The 19,899-nt window shown below is 31.0% G+C and overlaps 1 protein-coding gene across 2 annotated transcripts; it reads left to right on the forward strand.

The window, feature by feature from the left end:
• Window positions 1-1,122: 1,122 nt before the first annotated feature.
• Window positions 1,123-19,521, forward strand: LOC141300403 (TBC1 domain family member 24-like). 2 transcript variants are annotated; one of them, XM_073830674.1, is made up of 7 exons: window positions 1,123-1,201; window positions 5,407-6,470; window positions 8,245-8,403; window positions 9,713-9,776; window positions 11,454-11,549; window positions 13,281-13,521; window positions 17,359-19,521. In XM_073830674.1, exons 2-7 carry the CDS (start codon window positions 5,479-5,481, stop codon window positions 17,511-17,513), a joined length of 1,707 nt encoding a protein of 568 aa, XP_073686775.1. In that variant the 5' UTR covers window positions 1,123-1,201; window positions 5,407-5,478; the 3' UTR covers window positions 17,514-19,521. The 2 variants fall into 2 exon arrangements, with proteins under 2 accessions (XP_073686775.1, XP_073686776.1); XM_073830675.1 differs by having other exon boundaries at window positions 5,407-6,458.
• Window positions 19,522-19,899: the final 378 nt, after the last annotated feature.

Raw genomic sequence — 19,899 nt, forward strand, 5'->3', positions numbered from 1 at the left:
AAACGGGCTTCCATAGAAATCTGCCCTCTAGTGAAAGCACTGAATAACAGCAGCTTCATATGTTTGCATCCAAAGAAATCAGTAAATTTGTACATTTTCATGACTTTAAAAAACATAAATGTTTTATTACTTCATTTAAAAAACGAAACTTCTGTCATCATTTACTCAGGCTCACGTTGTTCCAAACTTGTATGAGTTTCTTTCTTCTAAACATAAAGAAGATATTTTAAAGAATAGTGGCTTCTAAATAGTTGCTGGTAGGCATTGTCTTTCATAGTATTTTTACCCCTGTTATGGAAGTTGATGGCTTCCAGCAATTCTTTGGTTACCCATATTCTTCCAAATATCTTAGTTATGAGAGATTATGACAAAACATTCATTTTTTGATGATCTGTTTAACATATTAATCATTAGGTATTCAAGAGTAAAGCAGCTTCCCTGTTGTCCTCCTGACTCGTTAGCCATGCATGATCATGCATAGTCATTTTGCATCATCTATACTGGATTAAATTACCAGGATGAACTGCTAGTGAACTGCATCCATGTATTTTACCTATTTACCACATTTACCCAATATGAGTCTTTAATTATAAGCTATGTAGATGTTTTAGTGAATCATTGTAAACAAGGCAGTGACTCACCTATTCCTTGTTATTGTATGTGACTGGTCTAAATTTAAAGCTGAACACAGTGTTTTGAGGATTGCGTGAGTCTATAAACCCTAGGGAGAAAAAAACTTTCCCTGTGCAGCAATGCCACCTTGATTAAGTTAACTTAATGACTGTCATGTGTCGGGCGGATGTTGTGCACAAGGCCGGGCGTTGTCTCATTACCAGTGCAACCCACCCTTTTGGCCAGTGACATGTAAAACTGTAAACAAGTCAGGTGATACAGTACAGGATGATCTTTTCCTTTTTCTGCCAATGCACAAAGAAAAACAAGGAGGATTCATGTAATTCTGAGAAAGATAGGTACTTATAAATAGACAAATTAACAATACTAGTTTTCACTGGTAGTGTATATCCAAATAGATAGGTAGATAGATAGAATTCAAACATAATTGTATATCTCTGTTTAATATATAATAACTCTATATCTCTTCACCCAGCGTGGAGTCGTAGTGTGACGGCAGAGCTCACTGCGCATGCGCGCACAATCACAAATATGCCCGCTGCCTGACAGACAGTCGAAAGCAAATCAGGTAAGACTGTCCATTCAAATTATTATTCCATTTACTATATTTTTTAAAACCCAAGCATCCTTTAGCGATTCCTATAGTTGAAGTGCTGCATTTCACACTTTTAAATGCCTTGACATCGGCATGTAACGTTAGTTCACTGAGTGCCTTTACACTGTCTGCACATTAGCTGCAAGAGCTATTCACGCTAGCTTAATCTAAATCGTCGCCGTTTCGTTTGCACGACTACGTGTATTAAAGACACTTTATAATAATAATACCGAATACGCCACAGAGCTGTCACCGCGCTGCATGCATCGGTAATGTTTGCAAACTAGTGAGTGTGAGTGTCTATAACGTTATCTGCCTGTCAGGTAACGTTACACGTCAGGTAGATTTGGGCTAGGAAGTGTGTGCGGGTGTTATAATGTTTATGTCTGTGAGTGAACGCTGACATGTGGAATATAAATAGCGCTTTGTGGACATTAAAGCATAAGAATAGCGACAAAGCGCGTGCCAGGTGGGTTTGACGTCGCGCTCATGAGGCGTTTCTCTCGCTCGCTGATTGGCTGACAGACTGCCGACGTTGCGTTAATTCGCTATAGCTACTATTAGTAAAACTATTAGGTTTTTGTCAGAATGATTCTGGAAGGTACTTACATTGTTTAAAAAAGATCAAAATTTATTCTGATTTTACCGTGCCTATATTTAGAAAATGTTAGATTTTTTTTTTTAAAGAAGTCTGCTCACCAAGCCTGCATTTATTTGATTCAAAATACAACAGAAACTGTAAAATTTGTAAATATTTTTACTATTTAAAATAACTGTTTTCTATTTGACTATATGTTAAAATGTAATTTATTCCTGTGATTTCAAAGCTGAATTTTAAGCATCATTACTGCAGTCTTCAGTGTCACATGACCCTTCAGAAATAATTCTAATATGCTGATTTGCTGCTCAAGAAACATTTTATATTATTATTATTATCAATATTTAAAACAGCTAAGTGCTTTTTTCAGGATTCTTTGATGAATAGAATGATCCAAAGATCAGCATTTATCTGAAAAAAAAAACAAAACAAAAAAACTTTTGAAACATTGAACACTAGCATTCAAAAGCTTGGAGTCAGTACAATTTTATTATTTTATTAATTTTTTTTTATTTTTTAAAAGAAATTAGCACTTTTATTTAGCAAGGATGCTTTAAAATGATCAAAAGTGACGATAAAGACATTTATAATGTTACAAAAGATTTTTATTTTTAGATAAATGCTGTTCTTCTGAATTTTCGATTTATTAAAGAAACCTGGAAAATGTGTGACTAGACTAATATTGCAAAAAATTCAGCTTTGAAATCACAGGAATAAATAACATTTTAAAATATATTCAAATAGAAAGCAGTTATTTTAAATAGTACAAATATTTCAACATTTTCATCCACCTGTGAGGAATCTCCTTATCCTAAAATTTATATATATATATTTTTTTTATGTATAAACACTGAATACTGAAAAGTTGTGTAAAATGAATAGACTCACTAGACCTGTGCTGTTAGATGTATTACTTATTTGCATTAAAATATATATATTTTTTTTATTCAAATGTTTTTGTTCAATTATTTATTATGTATTTAAAAACTATTTTATTTGATAGAGGAATTTTGATATTTTAACCAATTTCTAATTAATTTGTATTACTATTTTTAGCTTATTTTTTATTGTTTTATTTATTTATTAACTTTTTTCTAAACTTTTCCATTGACTCCGGAGATAAGGTTATGCAGCGTGACCAAAATCTAATATATCATGGTAACAGTAGATGTGCTTTCATACATTTTTACCTAAAATGTTCCTCTAAAGTCAATGTTTCACTATGAAATCATGTCTAAAACAACTGACAGCGAAATGATATCGTATTATGACAGACACAGACCGTCAGATGCACGTCCTCCTGTCGTGGTATAAATGGATTATATCTCCTTGACCCCTGACCCTTGACCTCTGGAGAACTGATTCTATAGCCCTACATCAGCAAATCCAATAGAGTATTTCTGCTTTGTTCTGATAGTTTCGTGTTGTAGATGTTCGATGAGCTCTGACCTCACAGCAAGCAACCCTAAAGTACAAGAGTCCAGAGCACACGCTTATAAATAGAGAAGAAAACAGGAGAAAGCAGGGATTCCTGTTTTTTCCAGTTGAAATCTAATAAGTATAATTGGGATTCAGAAAGGCACAAATACACACACAGACTCTCAGGAGGCTTGAAAGTCAACTGGATGTGATTCTTCTGAGGGTAACTTCAGCTATTTGTATGTCTAAGGAATTGTTTTGAATTAAAATTTAAAATTGATCTACTTTTGAAAATAGGACCTAAACTAAATGTTATATACATATATGTATAGATGTTATGTTGTCTTTTACTCTTGTGTCTGACCTAGAGTTTCAATTAAAAAAAAAAACTTGATCTGAAATCAATCTAAAAATAATTAAGAATATAAATTAAATATATAAAGTGTTACTGTTTTTACTTTGGATCAAATAAATGTAGGCTTGATGGGCAGAAGAGACTTAACTTTACAAATCTTATTGTTCAAAAACTTTTGACTGGTAGTGTATGTATAGATGTTTACTCATCTGAATGATTCTTTGTGATTCTTTCTTTTGTGATTCTTTATGAATTCTTTTATGTTTTTGTTTGGCTGTTTTTTATGCTTTATGTGTGTGTGTTTGTTAGGGATGCAACAGCTGAAAAGTTTAAGCAGATACTGACATAATTTGTATCTTATGGTGTAAGTTTTATTTTTATTGAATTATATTGAGATGACTAAATTCTGTGTAAAACATGCTGTAATTTATATTAAAAAAAAAACATTTATTAAAGTATTTAATGACATACAATTTTGTATTTTTACTTGAAATTATTATTAAAATATTAATTTTCCAATACATTTTTGTATTGTGAATTCAAAAGGTTCACTTACTGTATCAAAAAAAGAAAGAAAGTACTGAAATTTTGTAACCCTGAATATCCAGCATTGCAAAAATGTATTATACCCAAAACAAAATGGTTTCTTGAGCCAGTGGCTAAAGATTTTAAAGCTTGAGTAAAAAATATATACTCTAAGGCTGATGATACACTGGGCAACTTTTTGAGCAATTTTGATGGGCAACTTTTTTTGAGCAATGTTGCTTGGCCACTTTCCCATTGTAAATGGATAACAAATTTCTATCTGGATAATTTAGTTCAGTTGTGGGCCCTGTATCACACCTGGCTGCCCATTGACGGCAACATTGCTCAAAAAATTGCCAAGTGTATCATCAGCATAAGAGTCAAAATATGGTATATATTTTTTAAAGAAGTCTCTTTTGCTCACCAAGCCTGAATTTATTTGATCCAAAGTACAGCAAAACCATTTTTTTTACTATTTAAAACAAATGTTTTCTAAATGAATATATTTTAAAATATAATTTATTCTTGTGATTTCAAAGTAGATTTTTTAACACCATTATTCCAGTCTTCAGTGTCACATGATCCTTCAAAAATAATTCTAATAATCTGATTTGCTGCTCAAAAATACATTTATTATAGTAGAATTTTTTTCAGGTGTCTGAAGAACAGCATTGATCTGAAATAAAATGATTTTGTAACAGTATACACTATAGTATAAATACAGTATTTTTGTAAATAGAAATTTTAGAAATACTTTAAATTGATCAGAAGTGATGATAAAGACATAATTATAATTAACATTATAATGTTAGAAAAATATTTTTATGCCAGATAAATGCTGGTCTTTTGAACTTTCTATTCATCAAAGAAACCAGAAAAAAATCTACTCAACTCTTTTTAACATAATAATAATAATAATAATAATAATAATAATAAATGCTTTTGCAGCAAATCAGCATATTGGAATGATTCCTGAAGGATCATGTGACACTAAAGACTGGATTAATGATGGTAAAAATTCAGCTTTGAAATAACAGAAATAAATTACATTTTAAAATACATTCAAATAGAAAACAGTTATTTTAAACAGATATTTAACAATTTTACATTTTTTGCTGTATTTTGAATCAAATAAATGCAGGCTCAGTGAGCAAAAGAGTCTTCTTTAAAAAAAAAAAAACTGGTAGTGTATATTTAAAAAGGTCATTGTTATATTGTGCATCCCTAATATTTACTGGCTTGGCTTGTCATTAATATTGTCAGTCTCTCTTCTCTCAACAGCCTGAAGCAATATGACCAGCTAGTTTCTCTCTGTCCTCTCTTTGTCCCGTTTGACGTGTGAGGTCAGAGATCATGGCTGCGGATTGTGGCGTATTCGTGGACTGGTCTCAGATGGGCGATGTGAGTCGTGACGCAGCTCCTGGTAAGATTGAATATAAAGACTTAAAGGAACTAAAACAGCATGCACGCTCAGGCCAGTGGGCGAAAAATCACAGCCAGCGTTCAGGCGTTTACCAGCAGCTGCTTAAAGCTCTCCCATGTCGTACCGTAACACCGGACGCTGCGGTCTACCGGGACATCGTGGGCAATTCCAGCTCCAAGCGCAACCCATCTAACTATCCGCTGCCAGAGTTTGTGGATGGGACGCCGGTGCCACAGTACTGTCTAAAGGCCGAATCCGTGGGATCGGTGCATGCTGTGATTTCCTGCATAGCAGGGCAGTTCCCAGATATTTCATATTGTCCGTCTTTACCGGCGGTGACTGCGCTGCTGCTGCATTGGAGCGCGGATGAGGCGCAGTGCTTCGAGAGCGTCAGTCGCATGCTAGCCTGCAACGAACCCGGGCGACGCTTGTTAGATCAGACTTTCCTCGCATATCAGTCAGCATGCATGACCTTTGGTGACCTTGTGCATAAATACTGCCCGGCTGCACATAAGCTTATGGTTGCAACTGCGACAGACGTGCTGGAGGTGTATGCCGATTGGCAACGATGGGTTCTCGGCGACCTGCCTTTCAGCTTTGCTGCACGTGTGATGGACGTCTTCTTGGTGGAGGGGTATAAGGTTCTTTATCGCGTGGCTCTGGCGATATTGAAGTTCTATCGCAAGCAGCGCGCCGCCGCAGCAGGATCGGCTTTAACCAAGCAAGACTCGGCAACGATCAGGAGCGATATACAGGCGTTCGTGCAGAACATTGGGAAAAGCGTGACACCGGAGAAACTGCTGGAAAAGGCCTTTTCTATTCGCCTCTTCAGCAGGAAGGAAATCACGCTGCTCCAGCTGGCCAATGAGAAATCACTTCAGCAGAAAGGCATTACTGTCAAACAGAAGAGGTATGCAATTACGTTACATTATTATTATTTTTTTTCTGTTCACTGTAGTACTGTACTGTTAGATTATTTATTTATTTATTTAAATAAAATTTTATTTGTTTTAATGCTTTAATTTAGTTTTTATTAGTTTATTTATTATTTATAATGTATTTAAATCATATTATTTAGTTTTGTTTTTATTCAGATGTTTTTATTTAGTTTTCATTGTTTTGCTATTTATTTTTAGTTTTGCTTATGTTTTCAAATAAAATGTAATTTATTTTTGTTTTATTCATATCTTTTATTTAGTTTTCATTATTTATTATTTGTTTGTTTATTATGTTTTCAAAACAAATTGAGCTTGTTTTGTGTTGTTTTTATTCAAATTATTTTTTGTTTTCATGATTTTATTCATTACTTATTTGTTATGTGTTTAAATCAACTTTTCTTTATTTTTATTTTATTCAAATGTTTTTGTTTTTATTTTATTTATTTATTTATTTGTTTATTATGCATTTAAATTAAATGTACTTCATTTTTGTTTTTATTCAAATGTTTGTTTTTTATTTAGTTTTCATTATCTATGATTTATTTATTGTTTTTAAATCAAACTTTATTCAAATAATTTTTTGTTTTCATTATTTTATTTACTTATTTGTTTATTTGTTTATGTATTTAAATTAAATAAATGTATTTTGTTTTATTCAAATGTTTTTTGTTTTCATTATTTTATTTATTACTTATTTGTTATCTGTTTAAATCAAATGCAATTTATTTTTATTTATTTTTATTTTATTCATTTATTTTGTTTTCATTTTATTTAATTTGATTTCATTATGTCCTTTATTATTTATTTGTTTATTTAATTAAAATATTTTATTAAAATATTTATTTTAATCCATTTATTTATTATAATCAAATTGACTAATTATTAAAAAAAATCACGTTAATGTTATATTTAAATCTTATAGCATTTCTATAAGTGTTTTCTATATTTCTCTATAGTAAATTAATTGCATGAAATACAAGTAATTGTAAAAGTCTCCTTGATTTACGGTATTTAAAAAAAACACAAGTGGATTAAAAATACTAAATATAACTTACTAATTTATTTATTTGAGACATTAGTGGAGTAGTGATGGTGAAAATTCAGCTTTGGTCATAAGAATAAATTATATTTCAAAATATATTCATATAGACAACTGTTTTAATATTTTTTGTGAATTATATAGAAATATAATAGATGTATAGATATTTCACAACATTACTATTTCTCCTGTATAAAAAACTCCCTTGGAGTAAATAAGACATAATTAATGTAGTATAATGTAAACAATGTAGCATGCTACGTTTATAGTAAGTAGTATACAGTACTGCAGGATATTGTAGGCACTACATATAATTAACACTAATTAGTAACAATGGCAAAGAACTCATTATTTTTATTTTCTCAGGGCAGTGTCTGTTCATCTAAAAAAAAGTCCTTGTTTACTATTTATGTCTATTTATATCTCTTTTGTTTGGCTCTGTTCTGCAGCTTTCTACTGATTTGCATTAGTTTTTCATTCCTGTTTTTCATTCTATTTACTTTGCATCTCAGTTTATTCATTTGTTTTCCATTCCTCCTGCTCTCCACACTCTGTGCTCTCTATTAGCTCCATCAAAAGGTGGGTATCTTCATCTCTCATCATCCTCCTCCTCCTCCTAATGCATTTTTGTTTTTCTGACGGTTTCTGACCCATTTTTTTTTTTAGATTTCTGCACAGTGAAATATGCATAATGTTTGCATTTTCTTCTTTATCCCCAGACAAAATGTCCAGTTAGCCGTGAACGCAGATAATTTCAGCTCTGAGATCGTCAGCGCTAAAGAGATCAGAGATATCTGGTCGTGGATCCCGGAGCGATTCGCTTTATGTCAGCCGCAGCTGCTTTTCACCACATCCACACATGGTTGCAGCCTTAACAGGTACAAAAACACACCTGAACGCTTATACAGCGGCTGGAAAACACTCCAAAATAAAATATTAAAGCCTATTGCATTCATTTTAAGGGGAGACACTGCAGGCAAAAATACTGTTTTTTCATGCACCTGTCAAGTTTGAGATTTTGGGCTTGGTTTTTTCAGACTAGTGATAAGACAACATCCAAAAGACACTGTTAAGTGTTTATTTGGTGGCACTTTATCTATTTGTGTCAATAGATTTCAATTAAAATACATATTTTTAAAAGCTGTTTTCTCAAAATTAGTTTTTTCTTCTACACTGAGCCATAAATCTCCACTTCGGTAGCACTTACACACACCAAACTTTACATTTTTATTCCTGTCTATATCCTGAAGGTTTTTACTGAGGGATTTGTTCATGTATAATTTGCTTGATTTTATACATTTTATTTAACTGATTAATTAAATGACATTATTTTGTTTTTATTCAAATGTTTTCATTATTTTGTATTACTTATTTATTTGTTATGTATTTAAATCAAATTTAATTTATTTTTGTTTTATTCAAATGTTTTCATTATTTTATTATTTATTTATTTATTTGTTTATTGTGTTTAAATCAAATTTAATGTTTTTATTTTCATTTTATTTATTACTTATTTATTTGTTTAATATTTTATTATTTTTATGCTTTTATTAAAATGTTTTTATTATTTCATTTATTATTTATTTTTATTTGTTCATTTAATTAAATTATTTATTTTGATCCATTTATTTATTTTAATCAAATGTGCTAATTCATTAAAAAAAAAATCATTTCAATTTTATGTTAAAGTGTATCACTCCAGCAGTGTTTTTTATATTTCTCTATAGTAAATTAAATACATTTTATTCGCCCCAAAATTTTAAAAGATATATTGTTTTCTCTCTAAGTATTTTCTAAATTATGGCGAGACAAAATGAGATATGCAAAATTCCCTCTGTAAAAACATTTGACTCTAATATGTAAAAAAAAATTAAACAAGAATTTCGAAACAGACTAGCAAACATTTTTAATTTGCATATTTAAACCTAACATTTTAGAAAACTTTGTTTTGTTTACAATTATCAATGTAATCAATCAACTGGGTAAGTAAAGTGATAACTATTAGTTGTTGTTTTTTACCCTCTTCACCTGCAGTGTCTCGCCTTAAAGAAGAAGTCGTAGTGAGTAATAGTTGCTGCCTCTGAGTAATAGATATTTCTCAGACTGTTTACAGAAGTCTTTAAATCTGAGTAAACGTCTTAAACTGTGTAAATGTTTTGTAAATATGGTTTGTGATGTTTTATTCAGGTTTTATTCCCATTGTGAGGGATATGAGCCGACATTAATGCTCATCAGAACTACAGACAGAGAGGTACTAAAACCCTTAAATCTTTATTTCTGTTATTTTATTTGTTTTAGTATGTATTAAGGTGCCACAACAAATGTTTATACATTTGTACTTAGTTTTAATAATTTAGCACCAACTCTGGGAAGGAAATCTGTTAGAGGGTTATTTAAATTATTTACATTTCAAGCAAAAAACTGATTAATTAAGTTACATTATTTTGTTTTTATTCAAATGTTTTTTTGTTTTCGTTATTTTATTTATTACTTATTTGTTTGTTATGTATATAAATCAAATTTAATTTATTTTTGTTTTATTCAAATGTTTTTATTTAGTTTTCATTATTTATTATTTCTTTATTTGTTTATTAGATGTTTAAATCAAATATAATGTATTTTATTCAAATGTTTTTTGTTTTCATTTTCAATACTTATTTACTTTATTATGTATTTTAATAAAATGTATTTTATTTTTATGCTTTTATTCAAATGTTTTTATTTAGTTTTCATTATTTTATTTAATATTTCTTTGTTTATTATGTTTAAATCAAATTTAATGTATTTTTATTTAAATGTTTTTTGTTTTCACTTTTATTATTTACTTCATGTATTTTAGTAAAATGTATTTTATTTTTATGCTTTTATTCAAATGTTTTTATTTAGTTTTTATTATTTCATTTATTATTTATTTGTTTATTTAATTAAATTATTTATTTAATTATTAATTTGTTTATTATGTGTTTAAATCAAATTTAATGTATTTTTATTCAAATGTTTTAATTTTTTATTACTTTATTTGTTTATGTATTTAAATCAAATTTATTTTATTTTTATGCTTTTATTCAAATGTTTTTATTTAGTTTTCATTATTTCATTTATTATGTATTTATTTGTTTATTTAATTATATTTATTTTAATCCATTTATTTATTTACTTATAATTAAAAAAAAATCACTTTAATTTTATTGAAATATAAATCGCTTATAGCTTTTCAATAAGTGTTTTCTATATTTCTCTATTGTAAATTAATTACATGAAATACAAGTAATTGTAAATGTTTCCTGCTTGATTTACGGTATTTAAAAAACTACACAAAATTACACAAAAGTGGATTAAAAATGCCAAATATAACTTTACTTATTCATTTATTTTATTCATTTATTTTAGACATTAGTGGAGTAGTGATGCTGAAAATTCAGCTTTGATCACAAGAATAAATTATATTACAAAATATATTCACATAGAAAACAGTTTTAATAATAATTATTGTATTATAGAGAATTATAATGGATATGTAGATATTTCTATTTCTGTCATTTTGTTTGTTTTTAGTACGTATTTAGGTGCCACAACAAATATATTTACTTAATTTTAATCATTTAGCACCAATTCTGGGAAGGAAATCTGTTTTTCCCAAAATAACTGCAAATGTATGATGAACTAATTTTGTTTATAGGCAGAAATCCAAAAATATGCCAGCTCTATTAGAGCCGTTAAGTCAGTTCAGGCCAATTTCAGAAGACTAATTTATTTTTTGGAAATTTTTTTCATGGGTTTTGCAGTGGTGGTTGTAATTTTTGTCAGTGAAATAAGGTCTGTGGTTATTCTTGCATACTATGTAGGATAGTAAGCAAGCTTGGACGCAGGGAAGTTGTTCAGGATCTCAGGCTGTGATTGACGTGCCTCTCATCCAATCATATTCCAGGTGTGTGGAGCCTTCCTGTCCACTGATTGGGAGGAGCGGAAAAGAGGCGGGAACAAGCTGAGCTTCTTCGGCACTGGAGAGTGTTTCGTCTTCAGAGTATGTTCTTTTCACATCATTTATTATCATAATAATATAGGTAAATCATAATATGGGATATAAATAATAAAATTAAAGTATTTATAGTCAAATTGGGATCTTCTTTATGGATTATCCATATGGAGTTTATCCACTAGGCGGCACTGTTTTCTGGAGTATTAGATTAGATTATGCATTAGTGTGTGTTGAGTTGCTCTCACTCTCATTCATCATCGTTTTATCTTCTTACTCTCTCAGAGGAATATTTTATAGCTCTTTGGTAACTCAAGAAGAGGCAATTGAATTCTTAGTTATGTTTCTTTTAACAATGAATTTTGTCAAAAGATGTTTCTGGACAGATTCCTTAGTAGGGATAAAACGGCCACAGATTAATCATAGTTATCTTACTGTGATGTTAAAGAGAAAATTAATGTAGATAGCAGCTCAGATGACTTGATTTTGTAAGGAAAAGCAAGTTTATTTATATAAATTACTTTAAAAAAAATTAAGTCATTAAACAAATGTAAATATAATTATGCATGCAGTGTACGTGATAGAAAATAAAAGTAAGAATTTATACATTTATTTTAAAAAATCAAATACATATTTATAATTTTATAATATACAAATTAATAGTGTGTATTTATGTGTGTGTGTGTGTGTAAATTTATATAAATAGGAAAGATTATAAATAATAAATATTATTGATTATGACGTATTATATATATGTATGTGAATATATTTTTTATATTTATATAGGATTTTTTATATATAAGCAATTCAACATAAATAAATTTATAAAGATAAATAAAATAATATATTTTTTATATTATAAATATGAAAATATTTATATTTATATAGGATTTTTTAAATATTATAAATATTTAAATATTTATATTTATATAGGATTTTTTTAATGTAAGCAATTCAGCATAAATTTATAAAGATAAATTAAATATATATTTATTTATTATAAATATTTATAATATATATATATAGATTAATTGTGTGTATATATATAACATTTGAATATATATTATAATAATATGTAATTAACATATATAAATAAAAATTACAATAAATATTACATATTTATCGAATGCATACATATTTATAAAAAATACGTATGAAAAGTGATAAATAATAAAAAAAATTATATATATAATTGTTTAATATAATTTAATAATAATAAAACAATAATTTATACAAATGTATATATATATTTATGCATACAGAGTAAGTGATTAAAAGACACATACTGTATGTATAGAAAATACAGAGTAACAATATAAATATGTGTTTATAAGTTTTACATATTACTTATATATTACAATAATATATAAGCATATTTATATAAATATGTATGAAAATGATAAATAACAAACATTATTAATTATGGCTAATAATAATTAATAATTTTAAATGTATATATAAAATTACATGTAGCTTTAGCTATTTCTTTCCTATAGATCATCAGTTAAGCTATTAAAATGGTAAATTGTTTTGCCATGAGCTTGTGAATTGGTTTCATATTCTGTAGTATATCTAAAGTGACTTACAGTGCCACTATAAGGACACAATGTTTGTAGATTTTATCAGTCCAGACCTTTAACCACAACTGAACCACCGCAGCATGTATTTAGATTTCACTTCCTGTCTTTCCTTGTGCTTTGACCACAAGACTAACCACTGAAACAGTGTGGTTGTTGTCGTTGTGTTAAATGTGTGTATTTTGTGTCTTGCATGTTTCAGATGAAGCCGGAAATGGAGCGTTACGAGTGGGTCATTATCAAACACCCAGAGCTGGCGAACGCTTCTCAATCCACAGATGATGATCAGACCGGAGCGACTGACAACGGTGCGCCGCAGTCTCTAGAGAAACCCGCCACAGACCCGTCTCACCTGTCCCCCTTCCTGTCTGCGCGACACTTCAACCTCAACTCAAGGAACACATCCATGTTTATGGCAGGAAACATCGACTCCATCATTATCGGTGAGAGAGATTCTCACAAATAGGATTTTTATTGTATTTTTTCTCTTCACTTAATAATCAAACACCAGTTCTTACAGTAATAATGTTTGTTTTGAATGTTGTGACAACTAACTGAGATATTGTTTATTTAGCACTAGTTGAAACTTCCTTTTAAGGCGAGACACTGCAGGTGAATAGGGTAAAAAAATTAACTTATAGTTATCACCTTACTTACTCATAAATACTAATATATGATAATTGCAAAATGTAAGGTTTAAATATGTAAATGAGGCATTATTTAATGCAGGGGTCCCCAAACTAAGGCCCGGGGGCCGAATGCGGCCCACATTTGGACCGGCCCTCTGAACAATGCCAGAGACATATTTTGAAAATGTAATTTTAAATATGTGACCCTGGACCACAAAACATCATAAAAGTCATAAGGTTAAATTTTCCAAAACTGAGATGTATGCATCATATGAAAGCTCAGTAAATAAGCTTTCTATTGATATATGGTTTGTTAGGATAGGACAATATTTGACTGAGATACATCTATTTGAAAATCTGGAATCTGAGGGTGCAAAAAAATCAAAATACTGAGAAAATCACCTTTAAAGTTGTCCAAATTAAGTTCTTAACAATGCATATTACTAATCAAAAATTACATTTTGATATATTTACAGTAGGAATTTTACAAAAAATCTTCATGGAACATGATCTTTACTTAATTTCCTAATGATTTTTGGCATAAAAGAAAAATCAATAATTTTGACCCATACAATGTATTTTTGGCTATTGCTACAAATATACCCCAGCGACTTAAGACTGGTTTTGTGGTCCAGGGTCACATATGTTTTACTTATATCATGTCGTTATCTGATAATAAAGGTTGGCTTAAAACTAAAATTTCCCTTAGTTATTAACATAGCCTAATTATTTGTTACATTCATCAACAGAATGGTACATTCAACGTAATGTGTCATCGCGATCGAACAGGTGATGCTCAGGAAACCTTTGCAGGTGTTTTGAGTTGATTAGCTGATTGGCTTGTCACCATATTCTAATTTGTTGAGATAGTGAATTGGTGGGTTTTTGTTAAATGTGAGCCAAATCATCACAGTTAAAAGAACCAAAGACTTAAACTACTTCACTCTGCATGCATTAAATTTATTTAATACACAGGTTTCACAATTTGAGTTGAAATTTATATTCTAATTTACTGAGAAGCATTTATCAAAATAAATGATAATTTGTCTGTCTGGTGCATAAAAAAATAATAAACTATTCTAGCATTAAAAGGTATAATAAATACAGTTAAATATCATAATAAAATAATAATAATAATAATAGTAGTAGTAGTCAGTCCGGCCTGGCCCCCCATTAAAGAAAAGAAAATTATGTGGCCCTCTCAGAAAAAAAGTTTGGGGACCCCTAATTTAATGAAATATGCACTAATTTGCATACATTTCTAGCACAAAAATCTAAAAACTGAATGAAGTCAGTTTCAAAATTCTTGTCGATTTATTTATTTTTTTGACATATTCAACTTTAGTCAACTTTACAGAGGGAATTTTGGGTATCTCATTTTGTCATGCCCTTATTCAGAAAAAACCTAGAATAGAAAGGAAACACTCAGTTTTTGACAATTTTTGGAGAATAAAACGTTGTATATAATCAAGCAAATCATATAGGTACAAATCGCTCTGTAAAAACCATGATATAGACAGGAATAAAACTGTAAAGTTCGGTGTGTGTAAGTGCTCAGTGTAGGAGAAAAAACTCATTTTGAGAAAACAGCCTTTAAAAATATGGATTGTAATTGAAATCTATTGACACAAATAGATAAAGCGCTATAAAAGAAACACTTAACAGTGTTGTTTGGATGTTTTCTTTCCACTAGTCTGAAAAAAACACTTAATGAAAAACCAAAAAGCCCAAAATCTCAAATTTGACAGGTGCATGAAAAAGCAGCATTTTTGCCTGCAGTGTCTCCTCTTAAATCAGATTAGCCTTGGTTTTCTTTGGTGTAGTATAGAAAGAAAGAAGATCAAAAATCTAATTTAGGGATGCACCAAATGTACGGCAACCGAAATTATGCGGCCAAAAAAAGCGGTGTTAGGCAGAATAAGCGAAAAGGCCAAATAAATTATACTGAACAATGACGTGATGGAATCAAATAGAGGCGTGTACTAATTAGGGGTGGCACGGTACATGAAAAACAACTGAACCGTTCGGTTCGCTTGTCTCGGTTCGGTGCGTGTGTGCGTCGCATGGTTCAACGGTTCAACGCATGCGCACTGTAGCCTCGTGAGTGTCCTTTTTGCGCGAAATAAGAGGTGTGTGTAGACATAGAGACAGTAAAAGTGGAGTGCTGCAGGTTACGTCACGTGTAGAAATGGCAAGTGGGAGAGATAAGGAAGGCTGCCCGGAGTTGGAGGATGCGCCAGCTATGATACGCTGTTCATCCAACTTGGCTGTGCTTTCAATTTTATTAAAGGAAAGGATGAAGCTGATTGGTTGGTTCATGTCACATGGTCTGCGGTGAGCTTGCGGAATTTTGAAACGTTGAGATGTTTTTATCTCGATGTGGCACGTACGCGCCTGGGAAAACGAGCTTGTCGAACCGCGTCGCTTCCATTACGAGCGCGCATACCGCGCGTCTGCATTTGAAATAACGAACTTGAGTGCACAAAAGACGCTTCATGTGAACGGCCCCTTAGCCAGGTCAGGTGTGTGGGAACATTTTGGATTTCATGATTTCATCTTAATTTGTCAGTTCATCTGAGAAGACATCACGCCAGTGTGTTGGTAGACATGCAAGTTAATTCTTCAGTTCAATCTTTATGTGCTAAAAAGGCACACAAATTCCTGTAGAGATACACATTGTCCTGTTTTTGCCAAATAAATGAAAAGCATGTCATCAATGTCTTCTCTCTTGCTGTATCAAATCTCCCCTAGCTTTCCTCAGAGATGGTCTCAATAATGTGCTTAAAGTCAAGTCCAATTCAGTTTGTGCATGATTACATGATATAACTTTTTTTTTTTTTTTTTTTTATAATGTATCCTAAATTGTGGATAATCAAGCTACATTTCATATGCCAAAGTAAATTTCTGGAGTGTTAAAGATTAAAATGAAAAATAAAAAGAAGAACCGTACAGAACCGAAAACCGTGACCCTAAAACCGTGATACGAACCGAAACGTGGGTTTTGTGAACCGTGCCACCCCTAGTACTAATGCAGCAAACTTGTCAGCAGTGTGGAAGCATTTAACAAGCACCGACAGCGAGAGACTATTTAGAAACCCATCGCATGTCTTCGATGAGAAGAGAAAGAGCTGGTTGTTGCTGGTTACTGTATGATGACTGAAATCACCAAATGGCCTTAAACCATTATTTAGTGAATAAACTACAGGATGTTATGTTGTCTTATACACACACAAATTGTATTTATTGTAACAGTGCTGCACAAGCTCCTTAGTCAGGGTTCCAAGTCCAAAGCTATTATTTGACTAACTTATTATTTTTAAGTTAAATTGTGCTTTGTTGGTAGGCTGTAATGTCTACTAGAATGTTAAAAATGTCCATTGTTTAGTAAATATTTTTAAATTGTTGTTTTGTAATTGATAATTTTTTTTTTAAGCAAGACAAAAATATAATAAGCACATTTTGGCTATTTTTAATTCATGCAGTGGTGAAAAAAAGATTTGCCAAATACATGGTAAAAAAAAAAGTGTTTGGTAATCAGTGTTTAATTTTGTTTGGCTTGGGCTTCGGCCAAGAATTTTAATTTCGGTGCATCCCTAATCAAATTTTGACTCCTTGATTCTCTATAACTGGTGCTTTGCATTGTTAATGTAGGAGGAGGTGAAGGTAACGCTCTGTACATCGACTCAGAGCTGAACCACGGCCGAACGGAGCGTTGCCTGACCTTCGACAACCCGCCGCTGTGCGCGGAGAGCTTCCAGATCGCTCTGCTGGAGGTTTGGGGCTTCAAAGACACCATGGCTTCGTAAGATCTCCACGACTGAAGATGCTGTGGCTGTAAGATCCATCGTGTTGTGATAGACGTCCCTTCATGTAGGCGGAAACAGAGATGTGATCCGCTCTGAGCTCCAGTGAAGATGTTTAATGTTTATTGTGTATATTTATCCATTCAAAACATATCTCAAGGTTTATTTAAAATCTTTTCATATCAGCAGAAAGCCTATGTTGATGTAGTCAAAGAATCAAAGGGTTCTGATGCAGGAAGGTTTAGTTTTGAAGAATTTAAAATGTTGCATTAACTGCAATATTGATTCATATCTAAAAAATAAAATGAGGACCAGAAGAGTGAAGAATTTCATGTTAAATAAAAAAAAAAAAAGTCTTAATCGATGTGATTCCAGCAAAGTGTTAGATATTTGTCTCTGTCTTTTCTGTCAATGTATCATTGTTTTCTCATTACACTTATGAGAAATTGAAGGTCATCAAAATGTTTTTTATGCAAAATATAATTTTTTTCTTTTCATTATGGGGTTGAAATATCACCCCTGGCATTTTCAATGACTTGCCCAGCCAAGAGCGATCAAAGTTTCTCTGTCCCAGTCCCTTCTTTATGGAAACTTGTTTCCGCCACTGAATAAAAAAAAAAAAAAGACGTAATTGCGACTTTCCAATGCAAAATTCTGCCTTTTTTTCTCTGCGTGTTCTAAAATCACAATTGTGAGATAAAAACTCTCTATTATGTGTTGTAAAATCTGAATTGTGTTTCTGGGAAATACAAAAAGGTCAGCATTGTGAGTTGATATATCAGAATTGCAAGTTTATTTGTCAGAATTGCGAGTTTGAAACTTTATTTCTCAGAATTGCACGTTTGTATCTTGCAGTTCTGACTTTATTTCTCAGAATTGTGAGTTTATTTTTCAGAATTGCATGTTTATATCTTGCCCTTCTGACTTTTTGCTTGCAGTTATGTTATAAAACCTGAAAAAAAAAAGTTTATATCTCAGAATTGCAATTTAATTTCTCAGAATTGTGAGTTTATTTCTCGAAATTGCACATTTATACCTTGCACTTCTGACTTTTTTCTCACACTTGCGTGTGTGTCAGAATTGCGAGATAAACTCACAGTTACATGTTATAAAATTACAATAGCAATTCTGGGAAATAAAAATGTCTCAATTGCGAGTTTATATCTCAGAACGGCAAGTTCATTTCTCGCAAAGTTTATATCTCACAATTTTGACTATTTCTCAGAATTGCATGTTTATATCTTTCACTTATGACTTTTTCCTCACAATTGCGGTATAAAGTCAGATTTGCGAGATATAAACTTGCAATTACGTGTCAGAATTATGATTCTGGGAAGTAAAAACAATTAAAATTGTGAGTTATTTCTCATCTCATATCATCTTTTATTTCTTTATTTCCTGTCCAAATCCTAAAAGGCCATGCATAAATGCACAACATGTTTTTATTAAGTTAAACGTGAATGTTTATTGTTTTCAGGTTGAATTACAATGTAAAGTGTAGTAGAGATCAAGCTTTTTGTTAATCATTCAATGGTCTTTGCTTGAAGTCTATGTATGAAAGCATAATCAGCACTATTTTAAGTGGGAAGTATTACATTTTATGATTTATCTTTATCTTTGCACTTATCAAACGTATTTTAAGTTGCCGAATGTTATGAAGTAATATCAGTGATATAGTGTTTGATTTAAGTTTCTGTGTATCAGTTAGAATATCTTCAGCTCATAACGTTAAATCTTTGAATAGGAGGTTCAGTGATCAAAACCGGTTGTGACGAGTGTTTAATGTGCATGTACATCGTGAAGTGTTACCATATCAGGTGGTGTGTTTGTGTGTTATGTGTCTCATTCAGAAGGAACAGGCCGTCCTGAGTGTGTATGTGTGTTTGGAGAGTGAAGTTCAAGTCTTAAACATTCAAAACATTTAGGTAACAACCCTAAACTATAGTCTCAAACATGTAGTGGTCTAGTATCTGCTCATAGAAGAATAAAAACTGCAAACTGTCATTAAACAGTTTTCGTTCAGTCTTTTGTGTCTATGCATCAAAGTCCCCCACAGTCATGGAAAACTTGTAAGTCACCTTAGAGAATCTGCAAAATGTTAATTATTTTACAAAAATAAGAGGGATTGTACAAAATGCATGTTATTTTTTATTTAGTACTGACCTGAATCAAAAATTTAGTCCACAAGAGAAAGCAATAGCTGGATTTATAAAAATGACCCTGTTCAAAACACATACGCTTGATTCGTAATACTGTGTTGTTCCTGAATGATCCACAACTGTGTTTTTTTGTTTAGGGATAGTTGTTCATGAGTCTCTTTTTTGTCCTGAACAGTTAAACTGCCTGCTGTTCTTCAGAAAAATCATTCAGGTCCCACAGATTCTTTGGT

The sequence above is a fragment of the Garra rufa genome, chromosome 24 (assembly GCF_049309525.1).
Source record: "Garra rufa chromosome 24, GarRuf1.0, whole genome shotgun sequence".
Classification (NCBI taxonomy): Eukaryota; Metazoa; Chordata; class Actinopteri; order Cypriniformes; family Cyprinidae; genus Garra; species Garra rufa.